Source organism: Ascidiella aspersa, chromosome 7, assembly GCF_963924565.1.
Source record: "Ascidiella aspersa chromosome 7, kaAscAspe10.2, whole genome shotgun sequence".
NCBI classification, from domain to species: domain Eukaryota; kingdom Metazoa; phylum Chordata; class Ascidiacea; order Phlebobranchia; family Ascidiidae; genus Ascidiella; species Ascidiella aspersa.
Window position 1 is genome coordinate 15,720,628 of NC_139453.1, and position 26,886 is coordinate 15,747,513.

The following is a 26,886-nucleotide window of genomic DNA, read 5'->3' on the forward strand; positions in this document are numbered from 1 at the left end:
TTTCAGTCAAGATTGAATTGAAAATACTTGAAAAAAAGTTAGTTTGCGCAGGATTGAATCACCTTGGAGCGACTCATTTTTTGACCCTACGCGACCCATGCTTTGAGAACCACTGGCCTACGCCCATTCCAGGCCGGATAAATCCGATCTTGAAAGTTGAGCAACCTCAGGATTGGTTACTAGGAATACCGTTATCGTAAGCAAAGAACACTTAGGCTATCATTTTATGAATGGTATTTTTTTTAATTTAAGCTACTAATAAAAAAAAGAGGTAAAGTAGGAATGTCCGATACTTGACATTTTACTTCGTTACACGATGTTTTTAAGCATCGTGATCCGATTCCAATGGACGTCGATACTATGTTTAAACAAGCAAAATAAAAGAAATTGAATTGTTTAATGATTTTTTTTTCACGGTATTAGGCCACAATTTGTTTTAGCATTAGGAAGTTTATATAGTTACCTCTAGTTGTTAACCTACTAGTTTTTGATAAATTTACTTTTTAAGGTAGATTTTATTGCGTTCGATCGCAAATCCGAAATTATCGGACATCCCTATTGTAAAGTTTTATAGGGCCATGGCTTTGTTCTTTCAGTTTACAGGAAGAAACTCGTATTACTTGCGGTAACAAAAAGTGGCGAACAATTAAGGCACATAATTATTATGTCTTGTTTTTTTATAATTACAGTGCAAAAATTGTTACAATCATTATATCTGTATCAGAGGTGTAGCCATGGTATTTTGCGCACGGGGGCAAATTACAAAATTGGCGCCCCCTCCTTTAGGTTTAGTCATATTTTCTATTACCGTACATTAACATAACATACCTCACTTTATACGGTTTTAAATTTTCCAAAATTTTCAAAATGTCTACTACCGGTACCCTAACCACCATGTGCTTTATATCCCACAATGGCATAAAACATAGTAATTTTGGGAGGGCTTATACGTTAATGACATTGTACTCTTTTATGTTTTATTGGTGTTTTCTATGATTAAACAAGTAATCGTGTTAAAACATTATTACAAATTGTGCTTCAATCGGACTAATTTTTGAGGTGGGCGTACGAACGTTATAAACGTGGACTGCGCATGACAATTGGGCCATGTTTGATATGACGATATGAAAAGCATTGCCTACGAGAAGCTATGAGTGGTATTATGACAGTTGACCTAATGTAGGTTTGTATTACACCTAGCCATAAAATGAATATAGCGCGAGTGACGTGCGTTGTAACGCCTGTCAAAAAGCGTAGGCTACATTGCAGGTGAACAGAATACAATTCCAATAAATGCTATATCGTTTTATGGCGTCATTATGTCAACAGATGTCCTCACAATAGCACAGGCTGCAAGTAACATGTTTGAATTGAGATAAATGTCGATTTTGTTCAATAACGCATAAAATAAATTAAAATTAACCAACCTTGAAAATTGTTAACTGTTAATAAGAGAATGTATCGCTGATTAACAAAAAAAATAGTCTGGTTGTAAAGCATTACGTCTGCTCTGAACGTCGCGATAAAGTTTTACGCTAATAAGATAATTGGCAGACAGGGGATTTTACAAACATGACAGTTCGTTTTACCACAAGTGGTCATCTGTGTTGCGCGGCTTAAACGCATTGTGTTTACAATTTCAATAGCATTGATGCTCGAAAGGTTGATATACTGTACTTTAAAATTACGGTATCGAGAAATAGTATACGTTATAGACTGTTTGCAATACCAAATAAGAAAGTATAACTTTTAGGAGCTTTATTCGTAGAGTTTAGTGATTTTTAGTCAAATTAAAATTCTGCGTGTTTCAGCGACCAATTACATTTTTGGTCTGGAATAAAATAAAGATTCACCATATCAGAAAAAGCAGGAAATGACTGAATATTGGACCACTATGTTTGTCAATGAGGGTCTACAAATGTTTAAAAGCCTTTTGAAAGGTTTTTCAGTTTTCGACGTATTAAGATGGACAAACATAATCTATGTTGGAATTGTATTGCTCAGTTGCTTGCTATACAAGCTTATCTTTACGCCGCTGAACAGAATTAGGCGTTTAGGTGATGTTGGGTGAGTACTACTACTGAGTATAGTGTGTACTATACAGCGATAGTTCATTCGCATTCCGTAAAGCCTCCTGAGATTTACGCAAATAATTATTTACCGAAAATCATAGGCATAAAGTTCTGCTATATTTACCTGAAGGTCATTATTATGCTTGAGGAACACCACGACAAAATAGATCACTAGCGGGGGGGTGGGCAAGACAATTGGCGGAAAGCAAATGAAATAGAATCGGAAAGCTGAATAATATGTAGCAAAATAAATGGAAACTGCGTTATGTAAAGTAAATAATATTTATATTGTCGGACTATAAACAAGGACAATTGTTTCGTGCCAGTATATATACGCAACAGTGCCAGCCTGTTCAGAAATTGTTTGTAATTAACCTAATTAAAAAATTTAAATGTTGACTTGGGACATTTTTAAATTGTTTGTCATACCGACACGAGCTTGCCAAACATAAATACTAAAGTAATAAATGAAATTTGAAACAGCATATATTTTGTGGCCCAAACAAACGTGAAACAGCCTCTTTTGTGACTCACATAAACGCTTATAGGCGACTAGGCGACTAGGCGTGTACGTTTGACGTTACTTAAACTGCATTAGATAATTATTAGTGTTTTAACGTATAATTTACAAAATCATTTTGACAAAATAATGGGTGAATATGCAAATTATATAATTTAAAATTGCTGGTTACTTTAACCAGATTATAAAGATTAAGGGGGGAAACACATAATAAAACCTATAATGAATCACTAACTAAAGAATTGGGCTTTTTTTAAACCATGGTATTAGGACTAGCAACATAGTATTATGACCTGTTCGACCACACTTCTGAACTATATCTTAACTCTGCCAAACAATGGAAAACATCAACTGTAGGCCTACTTCACTACTTAATCATACGAAAGTAAGAGAAGGTTGAAAGCAATTCAAGTCGCGAAACAAAGGCGCAAGTGCAGAATGAATTGAAAAGCAGCGAGCCTTACATTTCTCCAATGCCATTTAGGGGCTTACATTTAATCATAGCATTACAAAAAATGATGCGAATAACGCTAAATCGCGTCTTTAGAGTTTCAAGGCACATTTACATTACGCAAACCTGTTTGATTAAAATAATTTCCGTCATTTCCTCAGAATAGATTGTTTCACGTATTAAATAACTTTTTTATAAATCTGCAAAACAATCTATTACATGGCCTGGTGAATAAATCTGTAGCATTTTGCTCCATATTGTTAACGGGTTGAAACCCCGGTGATCCAATTGAAACAGTCTGGCGAATTGTGACGTCAACGTACGCCTGTCTGTGTTTATAGTTTAAACTGTCAACATATTGACTGCTCGTGTTTTGTCAATTGCACAGAATTTCCTGTTCTGTATCTTGTGTTTAATACGTAATGCCACGAAAACTGATTATTATCGAGAGCTGAAATAAGGTATTTAAGGATTGCATTTTATACCAAAAACAGCAGTCTTTTAAATGTTCACTTGTGGAGTCCAGATCGCGTACGTTACGGGGGTATATTTATTGAATGTATCGTAAGTACCTGTAAGTACCGTTTGTCGTTTGTTCACAATAATATTCTTTTATTGTGGCTTTCACCCACAAATACAATAATATTGGCGACCATTTCAAAAATCCCAAATGAAGCCTTTCCCCAGGCCGGTTGAGCTGGAACACTTTTTGGATAATACATAGACTCAAATGAGACAAATCAGTCAAGAAACAATCGTTTCTAATTTGTTGCAGACAAAGTTTAAAATGTTTTTTTCTTCTTAGAGATATGAGTGTGATGCGACTTTACGTTCTTATTTAATAGATAATAAAATATTTAAATGCATGATAGTTCCAAATCAAAGTTACGTTTAAAATATGTACTGTGATTGATGAAGTGTTTTCAATAATAGAACAGTATAAAACAACTTTAACCATTGAATTATCAAAGTTTGCGACGGCGATAAAATTAAGAATGAAAACGACATGAATGTACAATTTAATGAACAGTATTTGCGAAACTCATAAAATGTTTGGTGAGAGCGGACTCCAAGGTTGCGGTAGGATTTTTCTAAATTAACTTTTTTTTTGCTTCAAAACAAGTAAGTGTACCAAATTACATTTTAAACACTTTACTTGATCCATTGATTTGTACAGAGACCAATAAACTTTAAAATTCACCTAAATTATTTTGATTTTTTTATAATTCTTATCACAATTTCGTTTTGTTTTTTGCCGCAAACTCAAATAATTATTTAGAGTTTTCCTATGGCAATATTTATTGCAATATTTCATGTATGGCCCATAGTTGAGTTAAGTAAAATTAGTGATAGTCGTCACTTATCACGTATTCACCCTGTTTAATATTTTCAGATATCTTAATCACCAAGCAGGAAACCTTTCAAGAAACGAATTGGCAAATTTAATTCGTAGACGGCGAAGGTTAGGCAAAAAATTGCCTCCAGCTTTTCCTAATGGTTGGTTCAGGTTGCTCGACTCCGCAGAGTTGAAGTCGGGCAGAGTCAAAGAAGTGACCGCTTTAGGTAAGTTCACGTGCAAGTTTAGTTTATATAAACTACGTAACAGTGAATATTCAATATATATGAATGTTTATGCAATATAACTTGTTTTTAAATTATATTTGTAAACTTTATGTATACGCGATACTAAGTGACGTCCAATGCTAACACAAATGGGGACATTTGCTGCGCTAAATCAAAGAAACCAAATTTAGTCAATTGTACGTTAACTGATATAGCAGCTCTTGAGAGGTAAAAACAGCAATTTTTATGTAGAAGATGCACCCATCGGCCATCAGTCACGTTTATTAGTGGGACCCCATTGTAAACAAAACTAAATGCATAAATCGTACTAAATCATTACGAATATGGTGAGTTATAGCGACCCCACAAAAATTTTAGGCGACCTCAGTTGGGGTCGTGACCCACAGGGTGGAGAACAAAGCTACAAAAGTAGTAAAAATACATACTTGAAAAATATAAATTACTTGAAAAATATAAATTTTTTTTGTATTCGACTCCGTTTTGTCACAACATTCGCCGAGATGATTCCTAGATTTTTATTTTAATAATGCGTTACTATTATTTGCCAAATACGCTGTACATAAGCTAGCTAAATATTGGCCTAAAAGTTGACCTTGAGTAACCCCGTGGCATACCTTGCGCGTTTCACGATTGAATGTTCATTTGCAAACTATTTAAGGAAATTGGGAAATCTCTGCACCAGGCATAAGAAGTTAGTTGCTTGCCCAACAGCATTTGACGGAAACTTAAAAATGACGCAAGGTTATCGTCAAGTAATTGGTGCTACCCGAAAAAACGCTGACGCCTCACCACGTGGCAACATAATATAAAGCAGCACAGTAATGGCCACTCGCAAACGTGCGATTAGGCGTAAAACTTTGTGATAAAACGTACTAAATAGATATTCTACTTTTAACATTCCTACTTGCGAGAAAATCAACAACGCTAGCGTCGTCCACAATAAAAAGGTTGCCAGCGTCACCGGCAAATTTCCTCGCTCCTAACCGAAAGTGTTTTAAAAACGTTTTACGTCAGCACCAGAGACGTCTAGTGTGAACCAACCTTATGAAAACATTCAAACCTATAACAACATTAATATCTATGCTTAAAAGGGACTCCAGGGCCGGAATAAGAACAATATCAACGTCGTAAAAAAACTCACTTCTGAATAAGACCAAAATAGGACCAATACCTAATAGTCGAAGTACCGTCCAAATTGAAATAAGTCCAAAACCCGTCAGAATAAAACCTAAATGGCCAGAATCAGGCTAAACAACACTTTACCTAACCTCAAACCTCACCCCTCAGTACATCACTAACTCCCCTAATAATTTAAACCCCCACCCATTTTCTAACCCCGCCCATTACCCACCAATAACCCCAAACAGGGCCAAAAATCCAATGCAAAAACAGCGGCGCCCTAATGGCGCCGGTCAAACTAGGGCGTCCAAACGTAGTCACTAAAACGGCGCATGCCAGACCTAACACAACGCCCGATCGACCCATGCCCACTCCCTACAGTTTCAGGTGTTATTTTGGCCATTTAGGCAATATTACGACAAATTTTGAACGTATTTTGACAGATTTAGGTCTTATTCAGACGACTTTGATCTTATTCTGTACTTGACACTACTCTGCGTATTTGGCTTTATTATGTCATTGGTCTTAATACTATGGTTTATAAATTTCTGCTGTTGGTATTGTTGCTTTTTAGGTTTTATTGTGTGTTCTCCTTAAAATTGATAACACAGAACACAGATAGTTCTTAACTCGTTTGCAGCATAAATGAAACGATGTATTTATATACAGCACACAACGCACATTTTGACTCGACTCAGTCATTCGTTTTTAAGCAAAAACTATACTGTACCAGTACTAGATCTGTATCCATTAGTCCTACAAAAATTTAACCTTAAAAAATTGAGGGCCTGAATTTTTCTAGGGCCTAAGGCTATAGCCTTATTAGCCTATTGGTTAATTCGGCCCTGGGTACTAGGCTAGCTTCAAAAAGCAGTTCAGCTGGCACTATTTTTCTGTCTCGTCAGCTGATGTGAATATTTTCACTGAAAGCTTATTTACCCCCTAAAGTGAGGAAACTTAGGGGTAAAATTACCCCGGGTTAAGAAAGGCTGTTTTAAACATTATCTGTCATCTTTCTTGTCTTTAGTTATGCTTTATTATTCGATCATAGCGTGTTTAATGATGTCTATTGTGACGTCATAAAGCATCTATTATGCTGTACTACCTGCTATCAGCGAATCGTTCGCATTAGTTAGAACAGGGTGGTCCAAACCCATGTTGCAATTTCAGCCAAATTGATCTGGTTAATTAAACCTTTTTGCGCGAAATGATAACGTCTTTGTAATTTAGCGATTGGGAAGTATGCAACATATCTCTTTTACGCGAACATTCTACGCTTATAAAATGCAGTCTTCTAATTAAAATTTTTGTCAAATACGCAAATTTTTTTTTCGCGCTTCGCGCACACCACTTTTCCCAGTCTCATAACATTCGATTTTATTTGCGCACAAGTTCGACGACAGAAGCAAGTTTCTGGAGCGTATCTGTCTTTCGATATTACTTTGTGACGTTATCTTTAAACATTTCATGCCTCGACCAAACGACAAACGTTGATCCGCTCCTGGTACGCATTTCGCCTACTTTATGTGGCCCGCAAAGAATATGCAAGAAATATTGTGGCCCGCGATGCAGTCAACCGTGGACCACCCTGAGTTAGAAGGTTGTTACATTAGAAAGAATCGTGACTGCACTAGTGTATTACAAGAAATATGGGTCAACTGACCCTTGAAATTTTATAGGGCCGCGAAATATCAAAATAATTGCAACGGGTCCGCCAGGCAAAATTTTTAGAAAAGTTTGGGAACCGCTGCTATAGCGTATCTACCGCAATAAAATATAGAGCTGGACATATAAGTAGCCTATACCCTAATTTAGATGTTTTTGCAGGAGAGCATTTTGCCGTGTTTCGAAGCAGTGAGGGACAGCCTCACGTTTTGGACGCTTATTGCCCTCACATGGGTGGAAACATGGCCCAGGGCGGAAGAGTGAAAGGAAATTGTTTACAATGTCCGTTTCACGGCTGGACCTTTTCCGGCGATGGAAAGTGCACTGATATACCTTACGCCAAGAAAAGTAAGGACTGCATCACCTGACCGATTAGAAAGTTTCAACATGCAATAAAAAAACGTAATAAACATACAGGTGACATAACACATTTAGCCTGCGTATAACTTTATTTAGAACTAACATGGTTATGTTCGGTCGTTTTTACATAACATAACGCCTGTTAATAACGCGTAGCATTACATAATTTGTGGAGTAGGCATATAGTCACCTGTAATGATGTTTCAACTGGATCGACATGAGTTACGCAAGGTACTGCGCGGTAGTTTGGACAAAATTTTATATTGACGAAACATTAAAACTGCGATACTGTCAAACCTGACTTTTGTAATGTATTTGTTTTGTGATTTTTGTTTTACTTCATCAAATATATATACATGGCCCTACTAAACGATATCAAATAATTTGTATAATTTTAATTTTAAATAATTTGTAATGTTTTCAACTCTTTTTATTTGTAGTAATGTCTGGTTATTGATGCATATTTCGAAATTTGTTTTACAGTTCCCCTAGTAGCAAAAACTAAATCCTGGCCATGCCTTGAAATACACGGTGTAATATTTGTTTGGTATCACTGCGACGACCTAGAACCAGAGTGGGAAATTCCCGTCATATCTCAAATTCACAATCATCAGTTAATATACCGAGGAAGAACAGAGCACCACGTCAACGCCCATATACAGGTATACCACAAAACTGTAAGCATCAATACAATGCGCTGCTTGTTTCAAAATAAAATTAAAATTGGTTAAATCACATAAATTTGATTAATATTATATAGTCAATAGAGAATGCCGCCATTAATAATAAGAGAACATTTGTTTTCAAAGGACATCCTTGAAAACGGATCTGACCCAGCTCACATAGGTTATCTTCACACGCCTAATGTGTTAGCAGGGGCGGATATGTCAAAAATATTTGACTCCTGGAGAAATTTCGCTCAACACAAGTACACGGTGGGTGGGTCAAAGTATGTTTTTTAAATAGGTTTTGGCGGATAAAATACTTTTGGCGGAAAGGTTTAAGTGCTTAACAGTTACATTGAGTTAATAGTATATTGGCTGTCTTTACGGCGAACTAAGTATAGGCTATATTTAACAACGTCTACTTTTATACAGGTGATATACAAAACATAAAACAATGGTGATAAGAAAAACACTGAAATTACTCACCTAATACTTGTGGCTTACTAGTAACTTTACCGCGTGTTACATCTTCATTATTTAGCATTAATCTTAATTTCCAAAAAGATAAAGAATTGCTGTTAACTAAAACGTCATTAACAGTAAAACATATAGTTATGTACGAATTCGTTGATTGCAAATCAGATTTGTCCGATTTACCGCTTTCACATACCAACTTGATACGCAAACGTATTAATTAGTAGATTTTATATAAAATTTACCTGTAGGCTACTACAAAAATTCGGTTTTACCTAAATCCTACTGTTTTTTCATTAATCAATCAAAACTATCGATAACGATACACTACTCGAATAAATTTATGTACCGGTAATACAAAGAAAACATAAAAACGATGTCAATGAAGTTTTACATACGCAAAAGGCGAAACGTGTAAAATTTACTTTTTTTTAGATAGAATTGTTTTTGCTTTCAGAATAGGCCTACCTAGAATACTGCGAGTGGTCATAATGACCGTTTGTCCAAAAAAGGGCAGAATAGTTTAGCTATATTTCATTCTGTAGGTTACCTTTAACTATCGAAAAAACAATTAATTTTTGAATAAGCAAAACAGATCAAACGGGCTTTTTTATTATGCTGTAAAAAGTAGCTATTCAAAAGCATACAACACCGCGAAAATTAGCAGCGCTCAGCGTAATTGAACATATTTAGCGCAATCCGTATACCTTTCACAGAACTTGTACACTTTCCGTAACCTAATACACAGCATCAACAGTTAAGATATTTTTGCAGTTTTCTTATGTTGATAGTTCACAGTCATTTGGAATTACTTCCGCCCTCTGCTTCCGTCAACCATCGTATTTTGATGAATTGTTGACTCAAAATTATGAACTATAACTGTTACCAGCTCCTCCAGCAATTGTTCCATGTTTGTTTTGTTAAACTGTTTTCATGTTTGTTAAACAATAAGACGACAAAAGGCTGTCGTTTAAGGCGAATTTAATCGTTGAGGAGCTGTTATTTTAATCGTGGAGTGTTAGTGTATATTTAAGGTTACCATATAGCCCGATTTTGGCAGGACGGGCCTGAATATTAGGGCTTTGTCCCGGCGTTCTAATACATTAATAGTGCTTTTAGTCAGCCAACATTCTCCAGGCATTAGATTAGGCCTAGACCAGTGGTTCTCAACCTTTTTTAAATAGGGAAAAAATCTAGTCTCGGATTGTATCAAAATTTGGCTAAAATGTTCTATGTACAACAAGCTAATGCTACGGTTTGAGCCAGGGTTGCCAGAGATTGACATTTTAGGTCAAATAATATTTAGCATGAACCTAGTGCGAGACTAAAGGGAATCAATTGAATTACCTGTTATTGGTGAGCAACCAAAATCCGTTACAAATTTACAAAACGGTTAGTCGTGAACAGCAGTGCAATAATAAAGCTGTCTGTAAATTCTATTTCCTTTTGCCAAAACGGCAAGACCAAAATTTTATTATCGGTCTTCTGTGGATGTTTGGGAGAAGGCTATTTAAAATGTTGTAATACCGCTGAAAAGTAGAAATACTTTGCCTGTAACCTATGGTAAATCTAGCACAAATTTTATTGTTAATTGGCCTAATTTCAATTTGGAACTAAAGCGCCCTATACTACACCTGACGCTTTAGTACTGCAGAAAATTATTGCAGAAACACGCATCAAAATCGCGCGAAGCGCGAACAATTTTTGAATTAACGTTGTTAAAGTTGGTATAAACAAAGTTTGTAGGCCTCGTGAGCCCGTGGTTTTACTGTTTCAAAAATCTGGCAACCCTGGTTCAAGCGTGTCCATTCATTTTTATTAGATATTATTTGACTGAAGCTACGCTTGATTCATTAATTAAAAAGTGTAATAGTGACGTCATAAACGCGACAGGTTCACGGCAGCAAAAGCCGAACAAAAACAAATGTTAGACTGGCGATTGCTTTTGCTCCTATAGTGCTAAACTGTTAGTTCATATTGCCTATTTCTTATGAATATTTCCTTAATGAAATTCTACATGGCGAACCCCCAGACAACCCCTTGCGACACCCTTGGGGGTCGCGACCCCCAGGTTGAGAACCACTGGCCTAGACGAATATAATTTGTTGTGATTGATCAGTTTTGCCATTTTATAAAAGAGTATTGCCAGATGCGCGTTTTTATTTCCTCGCTTTAAATATGAATGTTATTGGTACGTCACTAAGGCGTGTAATTTTTCCAGTGGTTGGGGGTTGATTGCTTGCATAGGCGTAGCTATGAGGGTCTGAGGAGCCATACCCCCCAAAAAAAATTTATAACAATTTTACTCTTAATAATTTGTTTTTTAGCATTTATGAGCAGTGCCACAACAGTCGATCACAGGCATGCCACACCTTCAATTGTCATGCACTGTTATGTCACACACGATGTAGTTAATATTAGGCCTACGTTTGCTATACATTAATGTAGTTTTACTACTTTTAGACAGATTTTGCTCTTTGAATGGTTTTTGAGGATTGCGTTAACGCTCAGTCAGTTGCTGCTCGAAACGGTTTGCTAACATTGTTATTTGTGTTCGTTACGGCAGTTAATACAATGACAAAAGCTAAACAAAAAAGTTCAAACTTTTTGCCCCCCCCCCCCAAATGTTCGGCTGGCTACGTCATTGATTGCTTGCGTATAAGCTAGTTAGTATTACTATGCTAGTAGGAGGCGTGGTGTCTGCTTTACACGCCTTTTTGTGTGTTTCCATAGTAGTCTGGTCTAGTAGGAGAAGGTATTCTTTTTTGAGTATAAAATTAATCAAGATTTTAGAGATACAAGTTGTATGTATGAACAATTCAACAATATGCCGAATATAAAATTATTAAAGACGAATTTTCTTGCGCGATATATTTGACTTCTTAATTCGGCGTAAACAACCGGTATAAATTCAGGACTATTTGTCATTGTATATTCGCGCGAGGATTTGACTGGCAAAAAAATGCCCTCTTCAAATTGCATGTTTGGCGACGTCACCCTATGGCGCATTTTTTTGATGTCGCACTTAATTGAACACAAGTAATGCTTATTTGTTTGGTGAATGTTGAAAAGCGGACTCCAGCCATAAGACCAAGATAAGAACAACACCAACGTCAGAATAAAACACAATTCGGAATAAGACCAAAATAGGACTAATACCTATGGTATTAGTACCGTCTAAATCGCAATAAGTCCTAAATCCGTCGGAATAAGACCTAAAAGGTAAAATCAGGCCTAAACAACACTTTAACTAACCCCAAACCACACCCCTAAGTACATCACTAACTCCCCTAAAAGTTTCAACACTAACCCATTTTCTAACCCCACCCATTACCCACCAATAACCCCAAACAGGACAAAAAATCCGGTGCCGAAACAGCGGCGCCCTGACGGCGCCGGTCAGACTAGGGCGTCCAAACGTAGTCACCAAAACGGCCGATGCCAGACCGATGGCCCCCGATCGTCCCATACCCTCTACTTACAGGTTAGGGCGTTATTCTGGCCATTTAGGCCTTCTTTCGATGAATTTAGGCCTTATTCCGATGAACTTAGGTCTTATTCCGATGAAATTAGAACTTATTCCGATGAATTTAGGCCTTATTCCGTTGAATTTAGGCCTTATTCCGATGAATTTAGAACTTATTCCAAAGAATTTAGGCCTTACTCCGTTGAATTTAGGCCTTATTCCGTTGAATTTAGGCCTTATTCCGATGAATTTAGAACTAATTCTGATGAATTTAGGCCTTATTCCGACAGATTTAGGTCTTAGTCAGACGATTTTGATCGTATGCTGTACTGGATATTTCTGCGTATTTGGCTTTATTATGTCGTTTGTCTTAATACTATGGTTTTATAGTTTTTTGGGATTTATGTATTGTTGCTTTTTAGGTCTTATTGTGTGTTCCCTGAAAAGCGTCCCGATTTTAAGCCAAAATACATGGTAACTCTATATTCTATTAATCCGCATTACACAAACGACAGATGATAGTCGCAACCTATGGTTCAGGGTTGGGCAATTATTTTACACGGTGCCGCATAAGAAACACAAAATGTCTGGAAGGACACATGTAGGCTACAATAAGTGTGAACTTTTATAAGAAAGCTCTAAAAAGCAGCATTGTGAACAAGTCATTTGGAAATGACTGAAGTCCCTGTCAAGTCATTTGTGAAATAACTTGGGTCCAAATCAAGTAGGCCTATTTTTAAAAAAAAATAGCAAAATAAGCCCAGTCCACGTCATCAGTTGTGCGAGTCAAGTCCCAGTAAAGTCATTATTAGAGCAAGTCATAAAGTCAAATCATTGATATAAAAATTAAACAATAAACCATTAAACTATAGGTAAACTCGTCCAATTAATTTAACTAAAAAAAAGAAAAAAACATAGAGCAGTCAATTGTTGTACGTGCACAACTGTGATGTAAATAGCCCAATTTTATAATAAAGTGTTAAATAAAAAAAATCAGTATTTCAACCCAAGTAATTTGACTCAATGAATTATGTTCAAGCCAAGTCATTCGTCTAAACAACTTGAGTTAAGTCAAGTCTTTATTTTTTTGACTTAAGTCATTACAACACTGGTAAATAGCATTGTTTTGACAAACGCGCAAGAGTCGCGCAGTCTTGTCTTTTTAAATTGCTTGGCGGGCCGGAGTAAGCTATGCCCGCAGGTCTGTTATATAATGGATAATTGCCACTTCAGCAACTGGGTTTTGGTGTTTGCTAGGGGTGTTCACAAAAAACTCTAACAAGCTTTAGTTCCACATTTTAGGTAAGCTACAATAGTCAAGACCCAATGACACCGCATGTGTGCAGATTTAAAATTCAACATCAACTTTTGATATTCGGCAGATGGTCTATGTTCAACATAACACTAGACGTCCACCAGGTTGGAAGTAATTTATATATATAAAAGATATCCCATATTAAAGTAGTATTGGTTAAATTGTAACAATAAATTAAAGTATAACACAAATTATATATTACACAACTTTACGTTTTCCTTTTTACGCATTTTAGTGTTGCATGGTTTATAAAACGTTGTTTCGTGCCGTCTGTCGAAGCTAAATATTTATGAAACAGGATAGAATGATTAGCAGACGGCACAAGTGTTGTAATGAATTGACTTAAGTTGATTTTTTGAGCAAAATGATTTGATTTGACTTTGACTACTGCATTGAGTGAAATAACGTGATCTGAAATTAAGTGTTTTCATGAAACTATGTTAAAGATTTGATTTAAAGTTTACTTGCGCTAACAATGAATTTAGCGTAATTAGCCTACTTATCTTGTTATTTTTTACAAAATACTGGACTTGGACTCCAGCTATTTTACAAATAACTTGACTGGAACTTGTTAGTTAACCAAAATAATTAGTTTTTCAGTGCACGGTGCTTTTTTAGGGTTGCTTTAAGATATTTTAGAGCCACTGTTTCCGAAAATGCATTTCTTTGAATTGGCTCTACCGTTTATAATATCGCGAAACGAATTTTTAGCATTTCATGCCTCCGCATAGCCTATAAATTTTTTATGCCTCCGCATAGCCTGTAAGTTTATTGACCAAAAAGTAATCCTTAAAATGCGATATGACGTAACAGGCTACTATAATGAGAAAATGTATTTTTTTTGGCTAAAACAAAGCTCTTTAGACGAGGTCGTCTTATAAGCGATGAACGAAACAAAATAACAGTATACTGTAGGCTACACAGTAAATGTTAGGCTACTTATTTAAAGTTAATGTTATACAAGTCATATACTATTATCTACCAATAAATCAGCAGTTTAATACTTCTGGGTTTTAGGCCGAGTGCAAATTTAACCGGACTGCAAGCTATCAAAAGTAATCGGATCGGGTCCTATACTTTATTTGGGAAAAAAATTTTAGACCCTATAAGGATCCCCAAACCCTTAATGTGGAGGCATTTTTCTTCTGAATATTTCAACCGACTGTATTAGCTCCTTGTTTAACAGATCGATTCAGTTTCAGCTGATCGACCTGAGAAACTTTACTAGCCTACCGGTATAGATTTTCCGAAAAAATCGTCAATGGGCTTACATTTAGGTGTGTTTCGAGAAACCGCAAATAGGTGTTCCATAAACATTATCGTTAAACAGCCAGATCTGTTATCAAAAGCATTTGTGGCTAACGGCTTTTGCAGTTCAAAGATGGGAAAACCTAAAACACGACTTTACATTAAGAGCAAAAAATTGACGTTATATTTATTTTTTAACTAATTCCTGCAAACGTAATTTAACATATTTTTTCCTGGTTATACCAAGATTGGACCAGGACTGACTTTGTTTTACATGGACACAAGTTGCGGTAAAGCTGTGATGGTGAATTGCGTTACTCCACACGAGCCAATACATCAAGTTGTGACCCACGCGTTTTATACAACATGGAGATTTCCAACATGGATGGCAAAAATATTCTTGTATTTGGATGCGATACAGGTTAGCCTAATAATATTTATGAATGATTGTGTGTATTTCCAATATCTGACAATATAAAGTTCAACCGTATACAAACCTTCGCAACTTAAAATGGTCCAAGGGCCGCAACAAGCAAAACAGTTTTTCACGGGTCACTTAAAACCTTTGATTTTAAACGTGTTTCGAATACAAAATAGTTGAACAAGAGGTAAACCAGCTACCTTCATCTAAATCCATTTAGTCACTTTAAAGAAAAGGCTGGGCCTGCCCTATGTGCAACGAAATCACTCGTAACAACTTTGCCAAGAAATTATATTAACGACTCGACTTATTTGCGTTTAATCGTACAGCCAGGGGTACTCCTACCTACTATAGTTAATAAAAACTACAATTTGAAGAAAACAACACTCCAGAAAGAAAAATACAACAGGATATTTTTCAAGTTTATTGGACAGTTTACGAAATGGCTTACCAAAACATTTGGAAAACGTTTTCTTGGAGTGAAAGGCATTGTCCTTAAAGTTTAAAAACTCTGGTAAAATAAAACGGTACTTTTTAAACAATGTCTTGACTTTAACCAGCATAATTTAAATGCTTGTTGCGAACCCCGCCTTTAGGCTTATACCGCAAATTTGCAAAAGCAAAGGACTATTAATACGTAATTCATTTACTTTGGAGCATAATGGTTGGAGGTTGTAGTAAGACGTAATAAGAATATCAAAGCCCATACAGCAGTAGGTATCATTTTGAACGTTTCGAATAACGTTGTTGAAAATGAATAAAGAGTTATTCGAAACGTTCAAAATGATACCTACTTCTGTATGGGCTTTGATATTCTTATTACGTAATTCATTTACGAATCATATTTTAAACACTTGTTTTGTGTCGAAATTAGGTGGATCGCGATGTTATGGTGTGGAACAACAAAACATTTCTCTGCAATCCGATTTTAACCACTGAAGAAAAATCAATTGTGCGCTTCAGAAAATGGTTTTCGCAGTTTTATACGAAGAACAGCACAAAAATAGAAAGAAAAACTAATGATCTATCATGGTAGAACATTTTTTTCCTCCCCACAAAATTTTTTTTAACATAGTTTGACCTTTTATTGCGATATTTCAATATTGAATTAACATTACATTGTATATTGTTTGGTGAATGTTTTTTTGAAAAATGTTTGCGATTAATAAAAGTTGCGATTTACGACTGAAAAACCGCATATTAATTTAAAGCTACGGCAGCGGCATGATTACGGGAAAGCAACGGCAGTGGCGTTATTATTTGAAGCAAAAAGCAAGACAGCGTGATTAAATGACCTACTAAATATACTTTTAATTTTAAAAGTCAAAAATAGCCATTCTGGTAATTATAATTGCTATTAAACATTTCGTGGACCTATCCAAGTCACCTTTTTCGGGGTGAATGACATCGAACGCTCGTAAAACAATGCATTGATCTTATTGAAACAAATAGTGTTTACCAATTTTTTTTACGAAACGGCAAACTGTTTGATTACTAAGTCGTTCGGTGTTTGCTGAAATTCCTTTACAACTGGTTCGACTCTTGTAACCAATTCTGAGAACCGCCAAGAACAGATAAAAGAACGAATGAAACTGCAATAAAATTAACTAATGTAGTAAAAGTAAAATCGTCAAACAAATAAAAAACAAAACATGGAACGAGGAGGAGGTGACAACATAAAGGATAAGAAACCTAAAAAGCATCACTATGAAACATCCACAGAATGAGTATTCATGCAGTTTGGGGTGTTGAATTTAATCATGGTCCAGTGATTTCCAGATTGTATAGAAAACCCATCTTAGTAAAAATAGTTTAACTTGGTTAAGGTTAATATAAAATGTGCAAAAATCAATATTAAATTTTAAAAATTACTTCGCAATACCAACAAATTATTAAACAGCTCGATGTTAAATGGTGACGTACAATAAAAAAATACAAATAGTGTTTAACAGTTAGTCAAGTTCAAAAGTTTGAAGTCTCGGATGACGTAACGTACAAGTTTACAATAATTACTAACATTTTTATTCAACAAATAGTCAAAGTTTATCATTAAAAACAAAATATTTAAACCAAAAAACGTCGAGCTGCAGCATAATGTTATGTAAGTCCCTTTTACAAAAAACACGGGATTCTATAATCTCTGAATAAATTTGTCGTGTTTCGTGAAGCAAGCGTCCTCGCAATACTATATACAAAGAGAGAGTAAGTATCTCCCATACAGTGAGCGCGCTGCCAAAGCAGCTCCTACTCCATTTCAAGCCGTCACGTCGTTAAAGATTCTCGTTCGATATTTAACACGGTTTTTCGTTGTGTTGGAGGCCGTTCGACAAAAAACATTGGCACTGGAAATACGCGTCTGATAGCTAATATATAAAAGTGTTGCTGATTAAAGACGAACCGCATCTTTTTCAAAATATGCTGCCTACATTGCAAAACAGCAAAAGCGCTGGTCGTCCATATGCTGTTTATCGCTAAATGTGTCTAAAATGGGTTAAATATAGAAACATCCCTACAATAAGAAAAACAGTGACCTATATAAATCGGGCTGACAAACGTAAAACCTCAAGGATACGAACGAATATATATTGTTGATATCGTTAACTTTACATCTACTACCCAAAACAAAACCTTAATTACATTAGTATTGATAACGGTGACCGTAAAATTACAGGGTTGCCTTATTAGGCGTAATTGTGCAACGTGTTTGATATACAGTTAAATAGCTCCTTTGCAACAGTTAGGGAACCAGACAGATAGACGTTAGGTGATTGAATGGTATTGCAAAACGTTGCTACAGTACCTATTTTAACAGCCACCAATCATTTATTTTGGATCGCAAACAGATGGCATCAACATTAAAAAAATACAATCTCGAACATTTCCGATTGCTGCAGCTCACTAACAGCAATGTGAAGTGAGCGCTAAAATAGGCTAAATTGGCCATCTTTTTCACCGGCCAATTTTGAAACAGCTACCCTGTAGTCTCATACGTTAATTATGCCACAGTGTTATATACTACAAGGTTAAACTAGGACTGCTGGTTGGTGTTTATTAGGGCTAAATATCGCACCGCGATTGCGGGTTTGGCATAAACTCTGTAGCAGCTAAATAAAATTTGCCTGGCTCAGGTTGTAAGCTGACCATTTCGAATAGTTTGTTGTTGGCTGTATTTCAATTTTAAATAACTTTAAATACGCCCCTGTTATTTCATAATATTTTTTTATGTAGGGTCTAAAAAAATTTCCAAAATTTCGAAACGACGTTTTTAATACGATGCCAATATTCTATCTTTGCCAAATCTAATTTCCCGAGAACAATTTAAAATAGAAAAAGGATACAATTCCATGTAAGAGGAAACAGAGACCGTTTCCTTGGTGAAGGCGATCGACTCATCTAAAGCAGCTAGTTGTTTTTCGTACATGTCCAACCCTGAAATATTTGACGCTCCGTTTCCCTGGGTAAATAAAACCTTTTGACTATTTATTAGTAAAATATGAGATAAAAACAGGATACTTTACACGGTGTCTACGCCCGACTCACAAGCGATATTTAACTTAGGTTTTTCATAACTATGTTTAAGCTTCCTTCGCACATTCCCATATAGTTAAAAAAAAACAGTTAAAACACTGTTTAGCAGAAAGTCAAAACCTATTATAGGCAATCAAACTTAGCGTTAAGGTTTTATTATATATTCGGCAATAAGAAAATCATACCTGGGTGAAATATTTTCCATCATCTTTTAAAACTGACAAAGATAGTCCCAAAATAAGTCGCAAAAAGTCCCAACGAGATCCGACGGGTTCCTTGCTTATTGGGATTGCTGTGAGGTCATTTATGATATAATCGAACTTGCGTCCGCTTTTACTAAATTCCATCAAATGTTTAACGCAGTCGTCGACGATAATCTATAAAACTCTTTCAGTTAAGATTAAGTATTTATTTATCTTTAATCGGATTTCATTTCGACTTCTTTTATAGAGATTTTTCAGTAAACACGAAATATGAGACGAGTACTTATGGTTATTGGTTGATTTTTCTTCGTTTCACGAAACTTAACAGCTCTTGATCCCCCCTATAAACTAATTTTCGCGAACAATAAGTCTTGACAACATTGTTATATTGTGTGTCTCTGCTATACCGTAAAATTATTTATTTCTTCTGATTAATGCCGTGGCAAAATTGTATAATATAAATACATTTTATGCACAAGGGGTGAAATAAAAAAAACAGATCAGAATTTATGTTAGCTTACTGTAACGATGTACAAGCCAAAACGGATAAACGAGAAAATCATGAAACATTAGTGACCTTGTAGTTCTCGCCTTCATCTTGGTCCAAAGCGGAGCCGCATATTCCTCGCAGATGGACTTTGGCAGCGTCAATTACTACACGATCGATGTCGATCATTGTTATCATGCGCGCTCCACTGAAATGAAACGACACCGAAAAATTTCCCACACACTCGTTGTAACGAAATATTTTTACAAAGAAATAATCACGCACAGTAGGGCAATGCTGCCGATTTCCTCCCTTACCCGTTGACCCTTTTTATTTTTTACTGATCTACGACACCAATTTAAATATGTGCGCACATTCTGAAAAGATGGTTGCACTTTTTTAAAGCTATTTTAAAATGTGCGCACATTCTTAAAGGCATGTTAAAATGTGCCCACATTTTTCAAACATTTTTGCGCACATTGTGCAAAACAACGCCACGTCCCCTGTTGCCAATGTGGGCCTTTTAGCAACTTTAGTGGGAAGCAAGGTTTATTTTTTTAATGGTTTAGTTTTATCGTATAGTTGTGGGCGGAAAAATAAAATCATTGTACTGTACTTTAAAAGTTGGTATGGCTAAAAGTTTTTGTTTTGGTTTAGACTGTTTAGAGCATCAAAGGGCATCCAGGCCGTTTGCTAATGTAAAACAAAGTAACATAATTTTTTTCGCGCTGCGTGCTATTAGCCTGGGTTAAGCATATTTGAGCAAGTTTGCCCGACAACAGGTATTTTAAAATTAATTGAAAAAGTTTGCATACTGCAAACCAAAACAATTTTATTCGATCATCCCCTTTTAATTGTTATTGTGTTGTTTATTTAATTGTAAATTAATAACTTTCGTTTGGTGTTCAGCAAAACAAAAATTGAGCAGCCATAGGCGCCGAACGTGGGTGTGCAGAGCATTTTTAATCGCCTTGGATTTCTGGCCCATTTGACCAAGTCGCATTGTTTCTTGTAAATAGTGTGCAATTTCTTTCCGCTTGGAAAAAATTACAATTAAGATACGTCATACCAGTTGCACAGTTTAGGTTCATAAAAATATTGTGCGAAACTTACAGCGTGGGACAGTTTTCGTTTGCACATATACAAAGTGCAAAATAATACGTAAAACATCAAGCCTGTACCTTTTTAAGAACGAGTCATGAGGCCGTTCCCCGTATATTTTGGGGTATTTAACATGAATGCATTTTTTGCGCTTTGCGCAAGTTTTCTTAATGCCTCTGCGTACCCTGAAACTACAACCATCAAAGTTTCGACAACTTTGAATATCTGAATAAATTCAACGGCTTTTTCTTATTTTAATTAGACCCATTTAAAATTGTCAGTTAAAATATAATACGGGTCCACCGAGACATTTTAGTTTAGCATTGACACGAGTCTAGAAAAACGTTGACGAACTCCACTCCATTTTACACACTGCTTTGTGAAACGTAAATATTCCTAAATCTTAAAACAGGCTGTGACGCTCGGTCTCTCAAGACCAAAGCATAAGCTTCCAATCCAAGCCAACATAAACAAATTTGTAGTTTAAGTACTTTAAAGATGCCGCAACGACGAAGCGTAAAAAAAAAACTTGCCGACAATTAAAAATAATATCGCTTTGCTCGTCAGATTTTTAGGTATGTTACGAATTTGCCGTTACGAAAGTAAAACTTGAACGCTTTACCATTTAAACTGCTCGCTGACAGATCGTTTAGATCATTTCTTTGTTGTGAAATGAGTAGTTCGCCACTATATGTCGCCATTCATCGTTTTAGCGCTCGCATTTGCTACTTTGCATTTGCTATTCTGTTAAAGAAAATTACGAGAGGCACAACGCATTGTTTCAATAATACAACACAGAAGCGCTAAATCGGTTCCCCAAATACTATTACGTTTTGGTGATGATTTCTGACAAGTAAGCATTTTGTATTGATTTTTAAAAAAACGCCCTGAAATTTTGAAAGTTTGGTGCTTGTGGCAGCAGGTATTATATTTATTCTAATTCTATTTCTCAAGGGTAGTTTAACATTTTGTGGTGGACCATTTAAAATCGGTGAATTGTGACGATTTCAAAAGCAACAGCAGTCTTTGGAAAAATGTCAGTTTTCCAGATAGTCAAATTTTTTCTGTTAACAAAGTTTGAACATAATACACGTTAGTATTTGAGTAAAGTTTATGTATGAAATTCTGTTGCTTACCTATTTTGCAAATGTTTAAGAATCCCTCCATCACCACCACCCAGTATTAAAACATCTTTATTCTTGTAATTTTCTTTGCCTCCGCCAGTAATCGCCACTGTGTAGGAAAGGTCACTTTCTGCCAAATCTTGTACAAAATAAAACAATCGGCTAGGAGTAAAATCAATCAATGCCAAAAAATAAATGTTTAAACCATAAATAAAAATGTTTTTGACAAAGGCTTGATAATTTTAACCCTTCCTGCTTCTTTTTTAACATCTCACCTTAATTGCCTTCCTAATATACCTATTTAGTATCAACCGTATCATGAACATTTAAATTTGTTTTAAAAAGTTTTTATTTACAGTAAAAAGATTTGACATCATTGCATTTATTAAGTAATTTTTGAAAGGGTATACCTTAGTAGGGAAGTAAATAAACTAAATAGAAATAGTTGTTTTCTATTTGGCCAAGATTAAGGAGCTTTCTCTGAAGTATTTTTTTTTAAAAAAAGGGTCCCCATTAAGTCAATACTCAATAGACACGATCTTTAACTAGAATTTAAATATTGTTTAGTCTATATACTATATATAGTACACCTGACACATTCAAAACTATAGCATTAAGAGTAAAATAAGACTTTCTTACTCATATCATTATCTAAAAATAAACAATTTCCATATTGTTTTGAGTGAAGAATCCTAACATTTTGGTAAGGTGAGTCTTTGTCGAACACAAGCTCATCAAAATCATATTCAACCAGATTTCCTGATGATAATGTGTCATATGAACTGAAGGGAAGTCCACGTTTTATAGGTGGCAAACTAAAAAGTAAAATTAAAATTTACAAAGAATTTTTCAGACTAGATATATTAGAAATTAGTGAATTGGCAAATCAATGTTAACATGTTATAATGAGTTGCTACAAGGAAATCAGCAAACCTAAACCGGTATATATACAAATTTCGGAAATTTTGCTATTAAAAAATTAACTGGCGCCTGGCGACCCAATTTTCCACACCCTGGTCCACTGCACAATTAGTTCAAAATTAAACACATATATTATTCCCTTACAAACTTAATAAAAGAGGACACTTTCATGGTAGAAATTAAAAGATGCAAGAATAAAGAAAATATATTAAGTGAAACTACAGACATATTTTTCTCAATTTTCATACATACCTTTTAAAGGGAAGGGTTTTTCCTTTGTAAATTCCATCTATGTTTAAAACACTATTTCTCAAAATTTCAACATTCTAAAAATATGCAAAAATAGTTTGAAACATTAATCCTTAAACGTTTCAACAAAACATGGAAATAAAAATAAAAATAAAGTAATTTTTAAACACTTTAGTACTACACAAGCCTAATGTTTAAAAAATGACCAATCTGTGACTATGATGACAAGGCCTAAATTGTAAGATAATACAAGGTTAGTGAGATGCGTGGTAATACAAAGCAACAATGTTCATGGTAAATCACAAGCTAAAGTGAAATCATGCTATAGTAAGTAATAAATTTTCTTTTACACATAATTTTAAAATATGCAAACTCATTTTCAATAATGGAATTTCCAGGATGCTATTTCTACCATTGAAATCAGCTGACACCGATTTAATTGCATTTCTGATTTTATGGATTCATTGTTGTAGTCCAGTGCGGATGACTAATCTTAGTTAATAATATGCACACATGTATTACTTGTAAGCTAATTTTACCCATAATCAAATTTTGGAAGAAATTTTGATTATTTATTATTTTATTACAGCGCTTTTATTACCACACATACATTCATCGTAAAAATAAGGGAAGTTTTTACCTCATTAGTAATACAAGCATCACCATTTGAAAAAACATGTACATCAATTGTTAGTACACCGTTGGTAAATGCTTGAACCAAAACAGAACTAAAAATAAAAGGTAAACTCAACAGTTAAACTCTTTCTGGGGTACAATTTGAACAAATTTATAATGTAGCTTGAAAATAAATGTTAAAACCAAATAGGTCAACTAAATTGACATCATCCTAAAACACATTTTTTAAGATGATGTTAATTAACTCCACCTATTTAGCTTTAAAATTTATTTTAAGCCCTTTCAGTTTAATATAAACTGTGAAATACCAAAAAAAACACAGTTAAACATTTTGAAAGAAAGCTGGCGACTTGGTAACTCTGTCGATTAAAAAAACATTTAAAAATTTTTGTTTTATCCCATACAGCGAAAAGGTTAGTCCATCTTATGTATAACTATTGGTATGACTTAGTTTTGTTGTACATTACAGAAAAATGTTGCATATGTGCTAAGCACTTTGTTCGATGTGGAAAAAAAGGCAGTGCTAGGCATATAAATTGTTTAATATTTAAAAAAACTACTAAATAAATTGTTGCGTCGTTGCAGTTTTTCATGGGGAATTTTTTAACATTATTTTTATACTGGCAGTTTCTTACTACTCCTATTTGACTCAAAAATTCAACTTAAAACAGACACAATACAAGTATGACATTGGCTAGGGAAGAACGGGGAGCACCAAAACATACCTTCTTTTCATATACTTTATTGTATCTCTATTTAAACTATGTGGAAAGATGCAATTTTCTAATTTTACTGTTTTGTATCTATGCATGCTATGACATGTTGCACTGTGTAACAAACCACAGACAATAACTGCCAATATTTTGTGCAAGATGCAATGCTATGGCATGTTGCACTGTGTAACATACCACAGACAATAACTGCCAATATTTTGTACAAGATGCAACTCTCTTTATTGTGATTTTTTGCGTCACACCTGTTTTAATTTAAACATTTTTGCCAATGGCAAATATACTTATCCTTCTCAGAAATAAAACTGGAGAATTTATAATCAAACCTAACATCGTAAAGCAAATAAAGTCAATTATAAACTGTCGCAACTAACACAAAGTTAGTCACAAGCAATATTAAATTTAATTACCATATTGGAGAGGAGTAAAGACACAAAAACCCTTCCTCATGAAAATTGTTTTGCTTTTTTGTTATCAAAGATAAATTGTGATTCAAAAGGGATACAGACTCCTTTACTTTGTTAAAGAAGGTATCTGCAAAACACACATCTGTATATTTCCTTTCAGCTGTAAGGAAGATTTGATTTATGTTTTTAGCAGAAATTGAAGCTACAATTAATAATTACTTTTTCGTTTGACAACCATCATAGAAATGGTATTTTAAATACAGCAACAAATTAAATATATATGCTCAAAACTAATGAGATATTCAAATAATGAGAGACGTTGCCTCAGTAAATGTACGTAGATTGAAAAATTAATTCTAAAATTAACATTTGGTTTATACTCTAACTTTTTTTTATGGCATTTCTCTTAAAACAAATAAACATTCTTACCAGTTAGATCTGATGAATCCAAAGTAAAAGGACAAATTTGAAATTCCAATAACCAGGAATTCATTTTATAAAAATAAATAACAAAGCGTTGGCCCACTATATCATATATTTGTAAAAACTTATTTAAGATCTGCAAGGAATACATAAAAAACAGATTATCGAAGGTTAATATAAATTTTAATGCCACTTGTTACGTTAGAAGTGGATGTTGGTGTTCATAGACCAGTTTGGAAACTTTGGATATTGTATAGTGGAGATGTTTATGTTAATTAAATAAGTTACTTAACGAGTCAACTGAAGTTTGCACATTCAATCAACTACTTGCTGCTGAACGAGCCATTTCATGGAAGTTTTCGCTAAAATCTTAAATCTGCGTTGCGGTATGCTGTATTTGTAGAACTTTTTTTGCATTACTTTTTATGTACCAAATCGATGAAGCGCAGAAAAATCTCAGATTTTCCGTTTCATAAAACATTTTACTGAACATTTTTAATCCAGCGCCCCAATTTAGATTATACAATAATCATTTATACTTGAATCTGACATCTAGATTAGGGTTCCTCTTCGGGAATGTTTCGCCAGGAAATTGCGAATTTTTTTTAATATTCAGGTAGGTTGCTTTGAGTGATGTGTAAAAATTTTGACTAAAAATCTTCTTTATTTCTCGAGTTATGGAACTTTTACTTTTTTGCCCGATTTGAAAGACGTTTATATGAATTTTTGAAGAAATATTAATAACTTATTCCCGAATAATTGGAGGTCGAGTCATATCTGTTAATACTAATTTACGGAATAATGAATGGTCGGAATGGTCGGAACGCTCACTAATTCAAGTGTTACCCCATTAAAACAATTATTAAACCAAGGCACAATATTTGAGCTAGGGTGGGGGTTAGCATTTGGGTGAAGGTGGGTCAAGTGTTATTATATTTAATAATAATAATGTGAGCGTTCCGACCATTCATCATTCCGTAAATTAGTGTTACCCAGGTTGGAAAGTTTGGCCTGCGCGGGGGATTTATCCCCCGCGCAGTAGCACCTTCAGCCGCGCATTTTATAGAAAATGTGTTAAGCCGCGCAAATCTGACTCGAGCAAACGCGCAAAACTTCAGCCGCGCAAACTTCTGTATGAAACTAAATTACCTAAAAATGAGTAATACTGCTAAAATATAAATACGGGCTTTAACAAACTTTACTATTTACGAGAAGTATATTAACATAATAGAAACGTTAGCATGGCTCCTGTAAAACAGACGTCACATTTATTCACTCATCACTCGTGTATGACCGAAAATGTGTCACTTTAAATCAGGCCTGCACAACTAAAATGGTACAAGGGACACAACAAGCACAAATAAAATTGGCGGGCCGCATACTGAAGTTGCATAACATTTTTTAACGCTAATTTATAAGACGTATATAATATAATGCATCATATAGAATCCCCTGCGAAACGCTAAAAACGCACAGTTCGGCGTTTTGGTCACGCATCAGTGGACAACGGTCACGTGTATAGTGACGTCAAATTAGGCAATATCGAGTAATATTGCATATTAAATGCTACACTATCAAATTTTTTAAATATTTAGCTGCGCGCGCACACCAACCAAAAATTGATCAGTGCTTCAAGTATTCTATGAACGTTGTAAACCTGTAAGTTATTATAATGTCGCAACTTACAACGTTCGGTAGCCTGGTGGTTTATTTTCA

The 26,886-nt window shown here is 34.9% G+C and overlaps 2 protein-coding genes across 4 annotated transcripts; one reads left to right on the forward strand and one right to left on the reverse strand.

Annotated features, from left to right (window-relative positions):
* Positions 1–1,750: 1,750 nt before the first annotated feature.
* On the forward strand, positions 1,751–16,498 carry LOC146138011 (cholesterol 7-desaturase nvd 1-like). Of its 2 annotated transcripts, XM_083393297.1 has the most exons (8): positions 1,751–2,067; positions 4,437–4,606; positions 7,574–7,759; positions 8,255–8,433; positions 8,581–8,706; positions 13,679–13,795; positions 15,187–15,360; positions 16,235–16,498. In XM_083393297.1, exons 1-8 carry the CDS (start codon positions 1,874–1,876, stop codon positions 16,394–16,396), a joined length of 1,308 nt encoding a protein of 435 aa, XP_083249423.1. In that variant the 5' UTR covers positions 1,751–1,873; the 3' UTR covers positions 16,397–16,498. The 2 variants fall into 2 exon arrangements, with proteins under 2 accessions (XP_083249423.1, XP_083249424.1); XM_083393298.1 differs by lacking the exon at positions 16,235–16,498 and having other exon boundaries at positions 15,225–15,287.
* On the reverse strand, positions 15,788–25,302 carry LOC146138012 (spermine synthase-like). Of its 2 annotated transcripts, XM_083393299.1 has the most exons (10): positions 25,177–25,302; positions 24,751–24,874; positions 23,614–23,701; positions 22,977–23,050; positions 22,443–22,618; positions 21,816–21,942; positions 19,669–19,786; positions 19,074–19,265; positions 18,699–18,814; positions 15,788–17,157 (listed from the first exon to the last, which is right to left on the reverse strand). In XM_083393299.1, the coding sequence occupies exons 1-10, from the start codon at positions 25,238–25,240 to the stop codon at positions 17,115–17,117; spliced, it is 1,122 nt and encodes a 373-aa protein (XP_083249425.1). In that variant the 5' UTR covers positions 25,241–25,302; the 3' UTR covers positions 15,788–17,114. The 2 variants fall into 2 exon arrangements, with proteins under 2 accessions (XP_083249425.1, XP_083249426.1); XM_083393300.1 differs by lacking the exons at positions 23,614–23,701; positions 25,177–25,302 and having other exon boundaries at positions 24,751–24,875.
* Between the last annotated feature and the right edge of the window lie 1,584 nt (positions 25,303–26,886).